General features: G+C 44.1%; 1 protein-coding gene across 6 annotated transcripts in view; it reads right to left on the bottom strand.

Annotated features, from left to right (window-relative positions):
• The window catches only part of SLC20A2 (solute carrier family 20 member 2), a 105276-nt gene that overhangs the window by 39430 nt on the left and 52374 nt on the right, over nucleotides 1-13472 (bottom strand). For all 6 annotated transcript variants that reach the window (XM_078069566.1, XM_036102319.2, XM_078069567.1 and 3 more), the window contains 3 exons: nucleotides 8384-8936; nucleotides 3133-3273; nucleotides 1685-1770 (listed from right to left, as the gene is read on the bottom strand). In XM_078069566.1, the coding sequence (XP_077925692.1) occupies nucleotides 1685-1770; nucleotides 3133-3273; nucleotides 8384-8672 (516 nt within the window). In that variant the 5' untranslated portion in view covers nucleotides 8673-8936. The remainder of the gene's footprint in view (nucleotides 1-1684; nucleotides 1771-3132; nucleotides 3274-8383; nucleotides 8937-13472) is intronic.

Genomic DNA, 13472 nt, shown 5'->3' with positions numbered 1-13472 from the left:
GCTGGAGCCAGGCATGAGGTATAGTGCTCTTCTAACCTGTCACATACCACGTGACAAGAACCCAGGCCCCACTACAAATGAAACACTCCGGTGCTCAAATGCCTACTGCCCTCCTTTCCAAAATGTTTTCTCAGGACAAGAGTTGCTAAAGAAAGACTCCCACCCGAAACTTCTGAAGGTGTTGAATGCTGAGTTTATGGGTTTTTTAAATTGAATCAACTTATGTTTTCTCAAATAACTTATTCTTAAAACTCAAATGCCAATTGTCTTGAGACCTGTCTTCTCTCCTCCCTCCTGGCTCCCTCCCTCCCTCCTTCTTTCCCTCTCTCCTTTCTTTCCTTCCTTCCATCCGTCCATCCATCATCTGCCACCTATCTAAGCATCCATAATTCCCTCTTAAATACCAGGGTCTTCCCAAGAACAGCGCTGGACACTGGAATACCAAAGTAAGCAAGACAGTCGTGGTTCTACTCTCACGGATCTTGTAGTCGACGGCAACCAGGCCAGCACGCAAGACATACAACACCACACAGCACCACAGTGCAATGATAAGAAAGCATGGAGCGTTGCAGAAGCATGAGAGAGAGGGAAGCAACCAGAACTGGGAGGGAGAAGAAAGGCTTTCAAGGAAGTGGCACGTGATGGCTGGGTAGCAGCAGGAGTTTGCCAGGCGAGGATGGGTTCCAGGCAGAGGAAGTCAGAAAAGTGAAGTCTAGCAGGCAAGAGAGGGTGGCACCTTCCAAGATGTAAATAAATATTAGTATGGAGAGAACCCAAGAGAAGGAATGTAGCTTTGTATGGATCCAAGAGAAGGAGCCCTCCAACAGACTGCTAGGCAGTGCCAAGGGGAAATAGCGGCGTCTTCAAGTGAGGATCCACTTGAGGGAAGGCCTGTCCCGGACGTGCTCAGCGTGCGCTGCGACACAGGGACCCGGGGCCTGCTTTAGGGAGTATAAAATACTGCAACAACCCCTTGATGGTCAAAAAAATACAGTCGAGTTTTTTTCCCTAGAATAGGGATCTCAGTAAGTTCAAATTTCAATCTCCTTTCATTTTTTATAAAATCTACCCCCAATAGGTATATTTCCTTCTTTTTATCCTTTCCTCCGGGAGAGGAAAAAGTCAGTGTCTCAAGCTTGCTTTCTCCATTAAAATATAGCAAACACTTTATATTTGGGGAAATAAATTTTCCAGCTGTGTTTAGTGATAGTCTGCTTCAAAATCTTCACACTATCACACTCCGTTCTGCTTAACATTCAGGAAAGAATTACTTTTCCTTTTTTGAGGTCTGCGTGCAATACCTGGGAGCACTGGCTCACGAACTAAATCACAGGGCACGGAACCCTATTTACAATGCTGCTTTCTGCGGGGCCCCTCGGGACTCTACCTCGACTCATTCTGCCTACCTTATTTTTTTTAAAGATTTTATTTTTAAGTAATCTTTACACCCAATGTGGGGCTCGAACCCACAACCCTGAGATCAAGAGTGACATGCTCTATGGACTGAGCCAGCCAGACACCCCTTTCTGCCTACTTTAAAATAAAGTCTAATTCTAACTTGCAGGGTGACGTGCCTTAACGATGTAAAAATACAACCATTCCTCTGACTCCCTAACTATTAATTTCTATTGAATAGAACCAAATTAGTTCTAAAACTTAATAAAAACATAACAGCCTCACTTACCTTCTTTAGGATGAAAATTCTGATCAGTACGAACAGCACGCCAGACATGAAACCAGACAAGAGTGGAGATATAAACCAAGAAGCAACTGAATAATTAAAAAAAAAAAAAATCTAATGAATGTTAAAATTCTACATAACTCAAGTCATATTTATACAATAGAATGATAACCAACACACAGTACATACATTAATAAATATTCCTGGAATTATTCACCTTAACTCAGAACCTAACCAACCCCACTTCCCTGGCAGGGCTGACCCTCACACGTGCACAGCTAATCCTCACACACACACAGAGTCCCGAGTAAGGGAGCGCACTCCCAGCACACAATCCGGGAAGGGATCCCTGAGCCTGGCCTCAGAAAAACAGTCTCCTTTGATTCCCACTGAGCTCCTTCTGTCTGTTCTTCTTACCCATCCACATATGGAGACTTGGTCCTTGCTCCAACAGTAAAGTTATTTAAAAGGTGAGCCACCTTCCATTTCATTTTCCTAGGTCGGCCTGGTACTGCCATCCTGACACTATGGCCCAGCAATTCTCATTTCTGGCTGCATACTGGAAACATCTGGGGAGTTTTCAAACACTAGTTATGCTCAGGTTCCACCCCGAGCATTTTGATTTAAAAGGTTTGGAATGGGGTTCTGGGCATTGGTATTTTTTAACTGCTTCTCCAGGTAATTCTCAAGTACAGCCAGAGTTGAGAGACATTGTTCTAGAGGCCTCCTGGGATCTCAGGTGATTTTCCTGGCCATCCATGTCCCTGGCTTGGTAGGTCAGGGATCTGTTTGACACAGTGTCTCCTGAGGCCACTGTGGTTCTTATAAGGATGAGTAACCCAGTGGATGGAGATGGGGCGAGAGAATGTTGTTCAGAATGGGTGGGTCTGTACTTACGGGGCTGAATAGATTTCCTCCCTCTTGCTAAAAGCCAGAGCCAGGAGGCAGACCATCAGACCTGTCAGACCCGTCCCTGCTGGGCAGCCTACAACCCAGAAGGAGCGCTAGAGTGTCTCCTGTGTGTGGGCAGACTCGGAGACCCCTTGAATGCAGTGAAATAAATAGCCTGGCCTCGCTCCCAGGCTTTGCCATGACCACGAACCCTGCCTCGTGGACACGGAAGGTATTTTCTTCACCAGGGCCTAGTTTTTCGGACTACAGACTGATTTCAATCAGATAAATTTCTCTTCTGTCTGGGAACAACAGATAGATACTGATTTTCCAAGCCAGATGACATTTGAAAAGAGTGGCATTAAAAAACTATTTAACACATAAAAGTTCACAATCTCCGTTAGCAGAAATCGTAGGGGAAAATATATTACCCACATAGGTCTTGTTTTCTAAACCTTAACATTCAAAGGGAAAAACAGATTATAATGGTGACTTTTAATAAGACTTACTCTAGAGAATGTCAACTCTGCTTCTGACAGGTAAAAGAAAATGGCAATTACCAATCTTGACGAGCTCCATCCACTGCACACCTTGTGTACCAATTGCGACAAGTGAGAATCCTATGGTAGAACCAACAATGCAATGAGTTCCTGAGATGGGAAGTCTCAGGAAGGATGCAATCAACTGCCAAACCGCTGAACCTATCGGTTGAAAGATTAAAAAAAAAAAAAAAAAAAGTCAGATATAGAATACAGTATCTCAAGCAGCCACAAAAGGAAGAAATCCAAGTTACTGTTCTCTGCAACAGTATCTCCCTAGGGTTGTTTTCTTATGGATTCTTTTTTTTTTTTTAAAGATTTTATTTATTTATTTGACAGAGAGAGACAGCGAGAGAGGGAACACAAGCAGGGGGAGTGAAGGAGGGAGAAGCAGGCTTCCCGCCGAGCAGGGAGCCTGATGCGGGGCTCAATCCCAGGACCCCAGGATCATGACCTGAGCCGAAGGCAGATGCTTAACGACTGAGCCACCCAGGCGCCCCGGATTGTTTCTTTACGGAGTGCTAAAGTCCTGACAAAAATCACTCACTTAACTCTAGTCAAGGGAACATTCTTCAACACTGAAGGGATAATGATGATTTATTGAAAATATTTAAAGGAAAGTCTCTTGATGCCAATTATTAACTGCCTTTGTCACATTTATGTACGGGTGCTGACGATGAACTTGTTCTGATGTGAAGTGTGGCCAAGACCAAGCAAGAGATTACAGATTCTAGTGAGCACAGCAAAGTAGGAAAGGCTGCACATTGGAAAAGATGTCACTGCAGTTAAGCCTATGGTCACGTAACGAGGAGGGCTGGACACTGGCGAACTCACATCAATTAGTCTGTAAGAAAAACTGTAATATACAGTGAATCATTACATTGTACACCTGAAACTAGTAATAGTGTTACATGTCAATGACACCTCAATAAAAAAAGAGAGTGTGTAATTCCACATTGCTTTTTGTATTTGTGCCTCTCATATGAGAAGTCACTGTGAAATTTAACCCACAGGTGGGCATCTGCTCTCAGCCCCTGCCCAGAATGCCACGCGTTTTCTTTGTATGCTTCCTCAAGTCTTCTAATTCTTACCAGTTAAGAGGATCCTTAGCTTTGGCTTTGTGTCCTTTTACCTCAATTTCACCTCCTTTTCCAGGCTTACTGTTTTTCTAGGCTACAGTTCACTCCAGATATTTTCATAAGCAGATCAAATTTTGCAGCGCGTATTAAAAGCATCAGCTGGGTGAGATCACTTTCAGAAACAGCTGTTGAAAAGCTCATACAGAACTGTAAGGGAACAAAGGGCTTGGCTGATAAGCAGGGCACGTTATTAATCCCAAATGTTAATTCTGGAAATCTGGTTGCTTGGCAGCAGCACTTTTAAGCAGATCCCTGGCATTTTCTTCAAAAATATCTGAGTTACAGAGGATCATTCCTAGCTGTACGGGCCCTAGTTTGGGCAGCAATGCTGACGACTGCTCGTGAGTGCTGGGCATGCCCACCTGTGAGCCAAACTGGGCTCTGACCCTGTCCGCGTCTACCCCTGAAGCGTGTGTCATGTGTCGGGAGGAGGAGTGGCCGGCCTCGTGCCGCTGAACTGGTGACAGGCTGCATGGCGGCCGCCAGGCCTCCCTGTGGACAATTCCTTAAGCCTTCACATCTAAGCCCTGAGCTCCCGAGTGACTGACTCGTTTGTGTTAAAAACAGGGCCAGAGTTGAGAGCATGTTACGTGGCACAGAACTATAACTTGAGAAAGAAACTCTATGATTTCTATTCTTACCAACTGAAAATAATCTAGTGATGTTCACAGAAGAGTATAAACTCACCCAGATGAATTCAGACCATGAGATTTTCTTTCCTGAAAGCTGCTTTCCCTTCTCTGGCTGACTTTATAACATAGGTCCTGGGGCAGCAGGGTTTGTAAGGAAAGGTCGGGAGGACAGGGCTGCCCCGCCAGGATGGGGGCCGGTGGGCAGAAGGGGAGGGGCAGCGGAAAGGAGGGGAAGGCAGAGGCAGGTATTTGCAGGGCGCCTGGCAAAGCGAGAGTGCAAGGCCTCCTAAGCCTTGGGAATTTCTGAAGGCCAATGGGATTACATTAGTGTTAAGAAAAACAGTGGGGAAAAAAGTCAGAGATATTTTACCTTAAGATAATGATATCTTATAAAGAGGAAGGGATTAAGTACTGAATAAGGGTGTAAGACAAAACCTAGGGAAAGTCGGGGGGAAGGTGGGCATCTCTGAGGCAACAATTCCTGGGAAGGTCGGGGGTGACCGCGCAAAGGTGCAGGGTTATGCTGGAAGCAGGCAGGCAGGGTGAGTGTGCTTCGTGCAGAGAAGGCTCAGCAGTTAGGGAGCTTTAAGGGGAGGGGGCACTTCTTACTTTGGTTCAAGGAGACAGCTTGTTCATGCTATTGGGGGTATTTCCATGAGCAGATGGTGAGTTCTGAATTCTCAGATTTTTGGAACCATTGGTGGTTTCACACTAAGTGGACCGACTATTGCTTTAGGGCTGAGCTTAATGTTCAAAAAGGGACCTTGTTCTGGAAGTTTAGCTGGCACAATAATTTCTTCCACCCAACCAACCCAAACCTACCACCACTCTATCAGAAAGCACAGAGACTCAAGGGCTTGGGGAGACATTTCTAAAGGAAAAAAATAAAAAATAAAAGAATAGAATAGGACAGGGGGAGAAAAAGAGAGAAGAAATGGATACTGAATTTAGAAGAGGGAGAAGGGGAAAATTCAGGCATCAGAAAAGAATCAGCTTTGGTTTTGGCCAATAATAATTATACCACCACCTTAAATTAACAAAGCTCTCGTTTGCAAGGAACCCAATTCTAAAAATCTAGGTAACTCACACAACTTCCCAACAAAATAGGCTTTGAGATTCATCTACCCATACACCAAAAGAGAAAGAAAGAAAAAAAGAAAGACTAAAAGAAAGAAACCAAAGCAAACAAAATCAAGTTATTCAAGCAAAACCTCAAATTGCTTTGGTTAACCTAAATTCTAGTTGAGGTAAGTATTCTTCATTCTTTCAGTGAAGAGCCAAAGGCCAGGGGTGGGAGAACTGAAAAACTGGACAAGTCATACTGCCCACATGAAAAGTGAGCAGTGGGGGCGCCTGGGTGGCTCAGTCGTTAAGCGTCTGCCTTCAGTTCAGGTCATGATCCCAGGGTTCTGGGATTGAGCCCCGCATCGGGCTCCCTGCTCTGTGGGAAGCCTGCTTCTCCCTCTCTGACTCCCTCTGCTTGTGTTCCCGCTCTCACTATCTCTCTGTCAAATAAATAAATAAAAATCTTTAAAAAAAAAAAAAGAAAAGAAAAGTGAGCAGTGAATGAAGCTCTGAGCTCACAAGGCTTTCAGTCTAAGCTGGGGCCTCTGTGTGGCCTCGCTAACAAGTCTCTTTAATAAACACAACCATTCCGGGGCGCCTGGGTGGCTCAGTCAGTTAAGCGTCTGCCAACGGCTCAGGTCATGATCCCAGGGTCCTGGGATCGAGTCCCGAATCGGGCTCCCTGCTCAGGGGGAGTCTGCTTCTCCCTCTCCCTCTGCCTGCCACTCCCCCTGCTTGTGTTCTCTCTCACTCACTCTCTCTTTCAAATAAACAAATAAAATCTTAAAAAAAAAAAAAACCACAACCATTCCTCAGAAGTTTTATCCACTGAAAGGAGAAGCTGCTGTTAAGATTTAATTTTATAAATGCTTTTCTTTATTTCACCCCTACTTTCAACATTTCTTGCCCATATGATCCTGACTGGAGAAATCTTAATTTCAGCTCTCTACGATTATGTCTTAGATACCTATCATGATAACCAAGGGTGATTTTTACAAAGAACTGTCATTTTTCTAAGGGGAATTTCACTTTTATCTGAGTATGATGGGAAATAGATACCCAGTGAAGGTAAATAAGATTCAATCATTACAACAGCTGTTGGAATGAAAGCAGTCATGAACCTTACATCGTTAAAACACAAAATGTTGAGAAACAGAACTCCTTAGCATGTATTATCAGCATCCTGTGCTTAGTAGTATTTAATACCTTAGTACATCGGTATTGGATATGGATCAAACGCCTCAACAACTTCTCAGACTAACTTGCTGTCGCAAAAAAGATGGTGGTGCATCTTTTTTTGGCAAATAATGTCCATGTTCTGGGAGCTTCAGGGATGCTAGTGACAGTAAAGAACTAGGGGCCTGTGGAATGTAGCTGTGTTCTTGGTATGCTAGCATCTTACCTCCTACTGCAGGACCCTTCCTACAAAAGGATATGTCCTGTTGAAAGCAGAAGGTGGTAGGATTCCTCTCTAACCCTGTTCTCCCTAACCAAATTACCCATATAGATCCGCTGTCTGCTGTGACGTCATCTCTACCCAGAAGCAAGCAGAGCAAGAGTCCTGTCAGCGGCACTTAAGCATTCCTGCCCGAGTCTTCTTTCTGGCGGTAGCGAGGGCAGGAAGGGCAGCGCCCCCACGGTGCTTCAAGCTGATGGTCAGCTTGGCCAATGGAGAAATTACACCGACTGGCCGGTCAGTCTGCTTGTTAACATGTTTCACTGCCCTCAACACTTCCCTCTCATCTAGACAACTTGAAACTACCAATATAAACAGGTGACACACAAATGGTCATTTGGCCAGAAAACAAAACAAACATCATCCCAAATGGAGCTCCCAGAGGTAGAATCAGAAAATCAAAACAAAAGCCAACAAAGGGATTACAAATAATATAGAAGACTAGAATTTCCTGAAACACAAGCGCTTGAGATTGATTCAGTCAACTCAAAACCTTAAACTGAGAATACAAAACTTAATAAATACTGGTTTTCGGCATCCACGTTTTCAAAACATTGCATCCTAACTGATGAATAATCTACGGAAAAACAGACATCAACTGTCAAGGATATCTCACAAGTCAACCTTACAAACACATTCACTGAGACATGTTATTTCTTTAAGAACTCTCAAACCACTTTAAAATGATAGCTAGTCTACAAACATCTTTGTCTGTACTTTATAAAAAGTACTTTTAGCCAAATCTATTTTAACAACCGACTTTGCTAAAAAATTGAGAAATGTTTGCTTGATATTTGAACACTAAAAAAAAAAAAATCAAATTAAAATGCAGAAAGCAAAATAAGATGTAGTGAATATGGAACATCAAACCAGTTTTTGAAGATAAAGCAAAAATCACACTTATGGACACGACAGAAACATTGTAGGGAAATAGGCCAGCGGACACAGTTCCCACTGATGTAAAGAATAAGGCTACTTACCAACCATTGCACTAACTTCCCCAGCCATTAGTGTTTCTACTGTCTCGTTGTATAGGTTCACATCAATGATACCTTTTCGAATGGTCTCTCCCACTTTGGCTCCCAGTAACACTGAGCCGGTTGTTTCAAATATTGAAGCCAAAATGCACGCCTGCCTCAAGGTCACCACGCCAGAGCCCACAGCAGTACCAAATGAATTGGCAACATCGTTTGCACCAACAGAAAACGCCAAGATAAAAGCTATGATAAAACCCAAAATGACCATCCACAAATACTCATCCATGGCCATTTTGGAAAGTGGGCTCCGGGTACTTTTCTTTTGCAGAAATATTTTAAATAAACAAAGCTTGAGGTTATAAACGTCGTAAGGCCGAGAGTTCTTGTAAACAGTGAGTTTGCTCTGGAAAGTGCTGGACAATGTTAGAGCCTGAACAAACTGCTAACTGCTGGTTTTCAAACTACTGTCAGTACAGTTCATTTGGTTGTGTTCAGTCAGCGGTAAAACACATTCCATATTTTTCCTCCCAATCTGGGAAAGCTGTGATGTCTCCTCCTGTAACAGAAAAAAAACAAAAGAAATCAATTACCCTAAACAACCTGTAACAGTTTGTTCTTTCAGAAATAAGTGTTTTAAGCCTACTAATGGGATCTAACTTCGGCATGTGACAGATCTAACCATAAAGCAACTCAAGGAAGATTATAATTGGTTAACAGCGCCCCCCCCACCAAAAAAAGCTGGTCTCTAGAATATCAGAGGTTGAAGTATGCTTTATAATTACAGTCTGACAATAAGCCTTAATAGGATATGACTTTTTGCAATCTGAAAAATACATTTAGTCATTATTTTCAGAAAGAAAAAATTGCTTTAAATGGGAAAAAGGTAAAGAAATGAGAAATTCAGTTACAGAGTTTTTCAGATATGTGGAATGTGCCTAATTTCTTACACCGATGATGACCAAATATGATTCTGTGACGCCACAGGGTGTGGCTAATGACCTGCCTGCACATTTACACACAAGGAATGAGCACTTTACGAGCATACCATGCATGTGTCTGAAAGGAAGCTTATAGGTTCTAGTATAAAATGACTCATCCAGAGGGTGACAAAGGTGGAAACTGAAGTCCTCAGGAGGAAGAGAGAAAGCTGCAGAATGAAACGATCCTACTGAAACACAATTCAGATGTCACTATTCCATGCCTACCCATACCTCGCTCAGAGGAAAGGCCAGAGGCCTCTCCATGGCTTGGAAGGCCCTCCAAGGTCTCCTGAGGGCCCCGCCCCAGCCCACTGTCCTCAGCTCCTATTGCCCTTTCCTTCACAGGCTCCTTTCTAGTCCTTGAAAACACCAAGCACTCTCACCTCTGGGCCTTTGCACCTGCTGATTCCTATGCCAGAAAAAATCTCCCTGACAGCTGTGTACCTACTCATGCTATTTAAGTGTCTGCTCAAATGTCACCATCAGAGAGGCCTTCCCTGACCTCGTGAAAGACCAGCTCCTCCCCCCATGCCATTATCCACCCCTCTCACCCTGCTTTTTGTCTGTTCTACTTATCACTGCATTCATTCATTCATTCTTATCTGTCTCCTTTCAGGAGGGCGCAGGGACTTTATTGGATTCACTGCTGTATCTCCAGGTCATAGAATAGTGCCTGGCATGTGGGAAGCCCTAATCAATTTGTTGAATACATGAAAAAAGAGGCTATTAAACATGGAGAAAAGTCTTCCAAAATAAAGAGGCGATGTCACAAAATTAATATATCCATGAAATAAAAATGTCACTAAAAGCTTTGGAACTGTGGTATTCTATTATTATATAGTCAAGGTCCAAATCTGTATTTTTTTGAATGGTATTAGGTGTGCAGAATGGTACTTATTAGCACAGTGTGGTTCTTCATAGATGCTTATTGACCTGAACTGGATAAATTAGGCTCATATGTCATGTCATAGACAGTACAATCATCAATTAACATTAAGATTACTTAGGGGGAAAAAACAGGACACTAAATTTTATGTATATTGTGATCATGGTGATGTTCAAATCCATATAAGAAGACGGGCAAGTAACATACTAAAACCAGAACAGTGGCTAAGTGTGAGTGGTAGCGTAATAGATGATTTTTCCTTTCCACCCAAAACTGCAAACTGGATCACATGCTTTTCAAATTAAAATAGTATATAATAAATCGTATTTGGTCATAGAGTCATCTATGTATGCAATGCTACAGGCATATAATGAAATAGAAAATATATACTGATAGAATTTATCATTTGCTAAGATTTGAAGCCTATGCAATTCTAGAGATTTAGATCCCATGTGAGACAAATGAAAAGACCATTATAAAGGCAAAGGACAATATCCTACTAAAAGAGTATTTTATTAATATCATGGACACATTAAATCTAGATGTGAAAATACAAAATAGGAATATTTTGGACCAGTATGATCTAATCTTAAATTCTTGATGAAATCTTGTCTGTCAGGTTAGCTTGCCAACAGGGCAAACAAGAACAATATTCAACAAGTACTTATTGAGAACCTCCCTTGTGCCAGTCACTAGGACTATGACGATGAGTGAAAATGGATGTGGGGCTCACTGACCTGTGAGGGGGGCAGATGCTAACCACATAAACACACAAATGTATGACCCTTAGCTGGGGCCAGTGCTATGGAGGCAGGAGGCCCGCGGCCCATTGCGTTGTGACAGCGCAGTTCTGGGCCAGGACCAAGTCTAAGAGGACAGGGAAGGCAACCTAAGGATGAGGCAGCGAACTCTGGGCCGGGGGAGGCATTCCAGGCATGGCCCGGGTGGGAAGGAGCAGCAGGGGGTGCGGGCGGGACAGGCAGGCCGGTGTAAGGCAGTGTCCAGCCAGCTGAAGACTGTGGGGTGCCGCTGAACACTTGTAACCAGGGGGAGGCCAACGTGATCAGAGTTTCATTTCGAGAAGGCCACCCTGGCCGCCATGTGCAGAAGGGGCTGGACAGAAGAGGGAATGTGCTGAGACTGATTTGGGGCTACTGCATGGTTCAGGCAGGCCCCTGCAGAGGCCCCCGGCCCGGTGTGGCCATGGCACTGACCAAAGAGAAAGGACACTTAAGGAGGTTTCAGGGGCTCAAGTGGTGGTGGCCTGCACACAAGGACTGAGAGAGACAGATGGTTGCTGACTCGCGGGACTGGGCTGAGAAACAGCCGAGGAGGGTTTTTATGTTTTCTCCTTTGCACTGTTTCTAATTTTGTTTTTATATGTTAAGGCAAGGTTCGCCCACAGGTTCACTCCGGGACAGGATGCACACAGAGGTCAAGTCCAGGAGCACCAAAGCAGGTATGTCCTCAGCCCGGGGTGGCTTGGGGAGACTTTTAATTGTCTTTATGATACCTTAGGCACCGTTTCAGACCAGGGTTCCCCTATCCTACTCAGATAATCTTAGGTAACTTATTTCTACAACCGCGTCTGTGTTCTTTAATGCAGCTTTTCTCCTTCACATTATATCCAATAAGCATCTGGATGAGGAGAAAGGCTTTTTTGAGACCAAATGACTTCTATTTTGTATTCTATTTATAAGACCTGTTTTTTTATGGCAAGGACCAACACCCTGATTTTCTCCCTCTTCCATTAATCTTTATCAAAATAAAGCACTTCAACAACCGCATGATCTGCTGCCGAAACAGAGCTCGGCACCCCCGGCAGGGGGGCCAGGGAGCACCAAGCACAAGGCCAAGATGGGAATCTGTCAGGAGTATGGAAGCACAAATCCAGAGTGGCTGAGCTTTGGCCGGTGTGTCACCGGACAGTGCGGGCTGTTTGAAAGCAGGATTCTGGAGGTGGGCAATCAAGTCAGCAGAGAAAGGTTGGCTTATTCAACAAGTGATGTTGGGCCAACTTGCTAACTATCTGGAAGGAAGAAAAAAGTTAGATCCCTACCTCCATCCAAAATAAACTGAAGATTTAAATGTAAAAACTGAAACCTGAAGAAAAGAAGAAAACACAGAGGCAAATATTTACTTAATATTGCAATGGGGGAGCCTGGACCTGATACTGAAGAATCGACTCATTTGAGTTCATAGAAATCATGTTGCTGGGAGACAGGCCTGATGTTTGGAGGCGTCGCGTGGAAATGCCTCCTCTCCTCCTCAGCAGTGATTCTCAATGAGGGTGCAACAGTATTTAGACCTTCCAGCTAATGCCTTGGTTCTTCTCTCTCTCCTGCAAGGGCTTTTCTGAAAAGGGTCAGAACAAGCCTCCTAACTCTCTCTCTCCTTCACCCAGTATGAAAGCCCTTAGATGGCTTCGATGCACAGGACTGAACATTCCAAGATATTCTTCAATTTTCAAATGCCACCAACCTCTCACGTTTGAGGAACAGAGACCTTAGAATGTTGTGAATCATTGGAAGAATCAATTCTTCTGAGCAAGCTCCTCAACTCTGAGTCCTGCCCACCATCCCTTCTCTGCCTTGATCTCTGAACCAGTCCTGCTTCCTTCACCAGGCCCAGTGAGAGCAGTAGCAGGACTCCCGAGTCAGGATTTAGAACTTCCTCTGTGAGCATCTGCTTCAGCTCTACCTCATACCCTCTTATCTACACTAGAAAGCTGAATGTTGAAGAAAAAGTGAAAACAAACATTCTCAGAATATTTCTAGATGAATTTGTACACAGTTTAAAAGCAGGAATGTGGGTGAGCTGTAGCACTTAATAGACATTAATACAAAAAAAACCTTGGGTGGGAGGTTCCCTGTTCTGAAACGTTGCTAAAGGTGATGACCCTTGGCCTTCCCAAGCAAACATGCCGAGGGATGCCTGTTGCAGCCCTCCATCCGCCTTCCTCTCTCTCTCAGCCTTGGAGTCCCATCAGCTCCTCAGCTGGCACAACCCGTCCCAGACAATCAGGTCTGTAGTGGACTGTGGCTTAGTTAGGACTCCTTCCCAGGGACCTTGCAGTTTTAAAGGCCTGGCCCATAGCCTCCCTTCCTCATGTTTGCTTCTGGCCTATGCCAAGCTTTTCCCTGAGATTTCATGGACTGCACCCAGGCCAAGCTCTCCCTCCAACAGGTGAAGAGAAGGAGCCAGATCCCCCCATGCAGAGGACCCC

The sequence above is a fragment of the Halichoerus grypus genome, chromosome 3 (genome assembly GCF_964656455.1).
Source record: "Halichoerus grypus chromosome 3, mHalGry1.hap1.1, whole genome shotgun sequence".
NCBI classification, from domain to species: Eukaryota; Metazoa; Chordata; class Mammalia; order Carnivora; family Phocidae; genus Halichoerus; species Halichoerus grypus.
The sequence above is the reverse complement of the archived record's forward strand: the minus strand, read 5'-3'. Positions and strand labels throughout refer to the sequence as shown.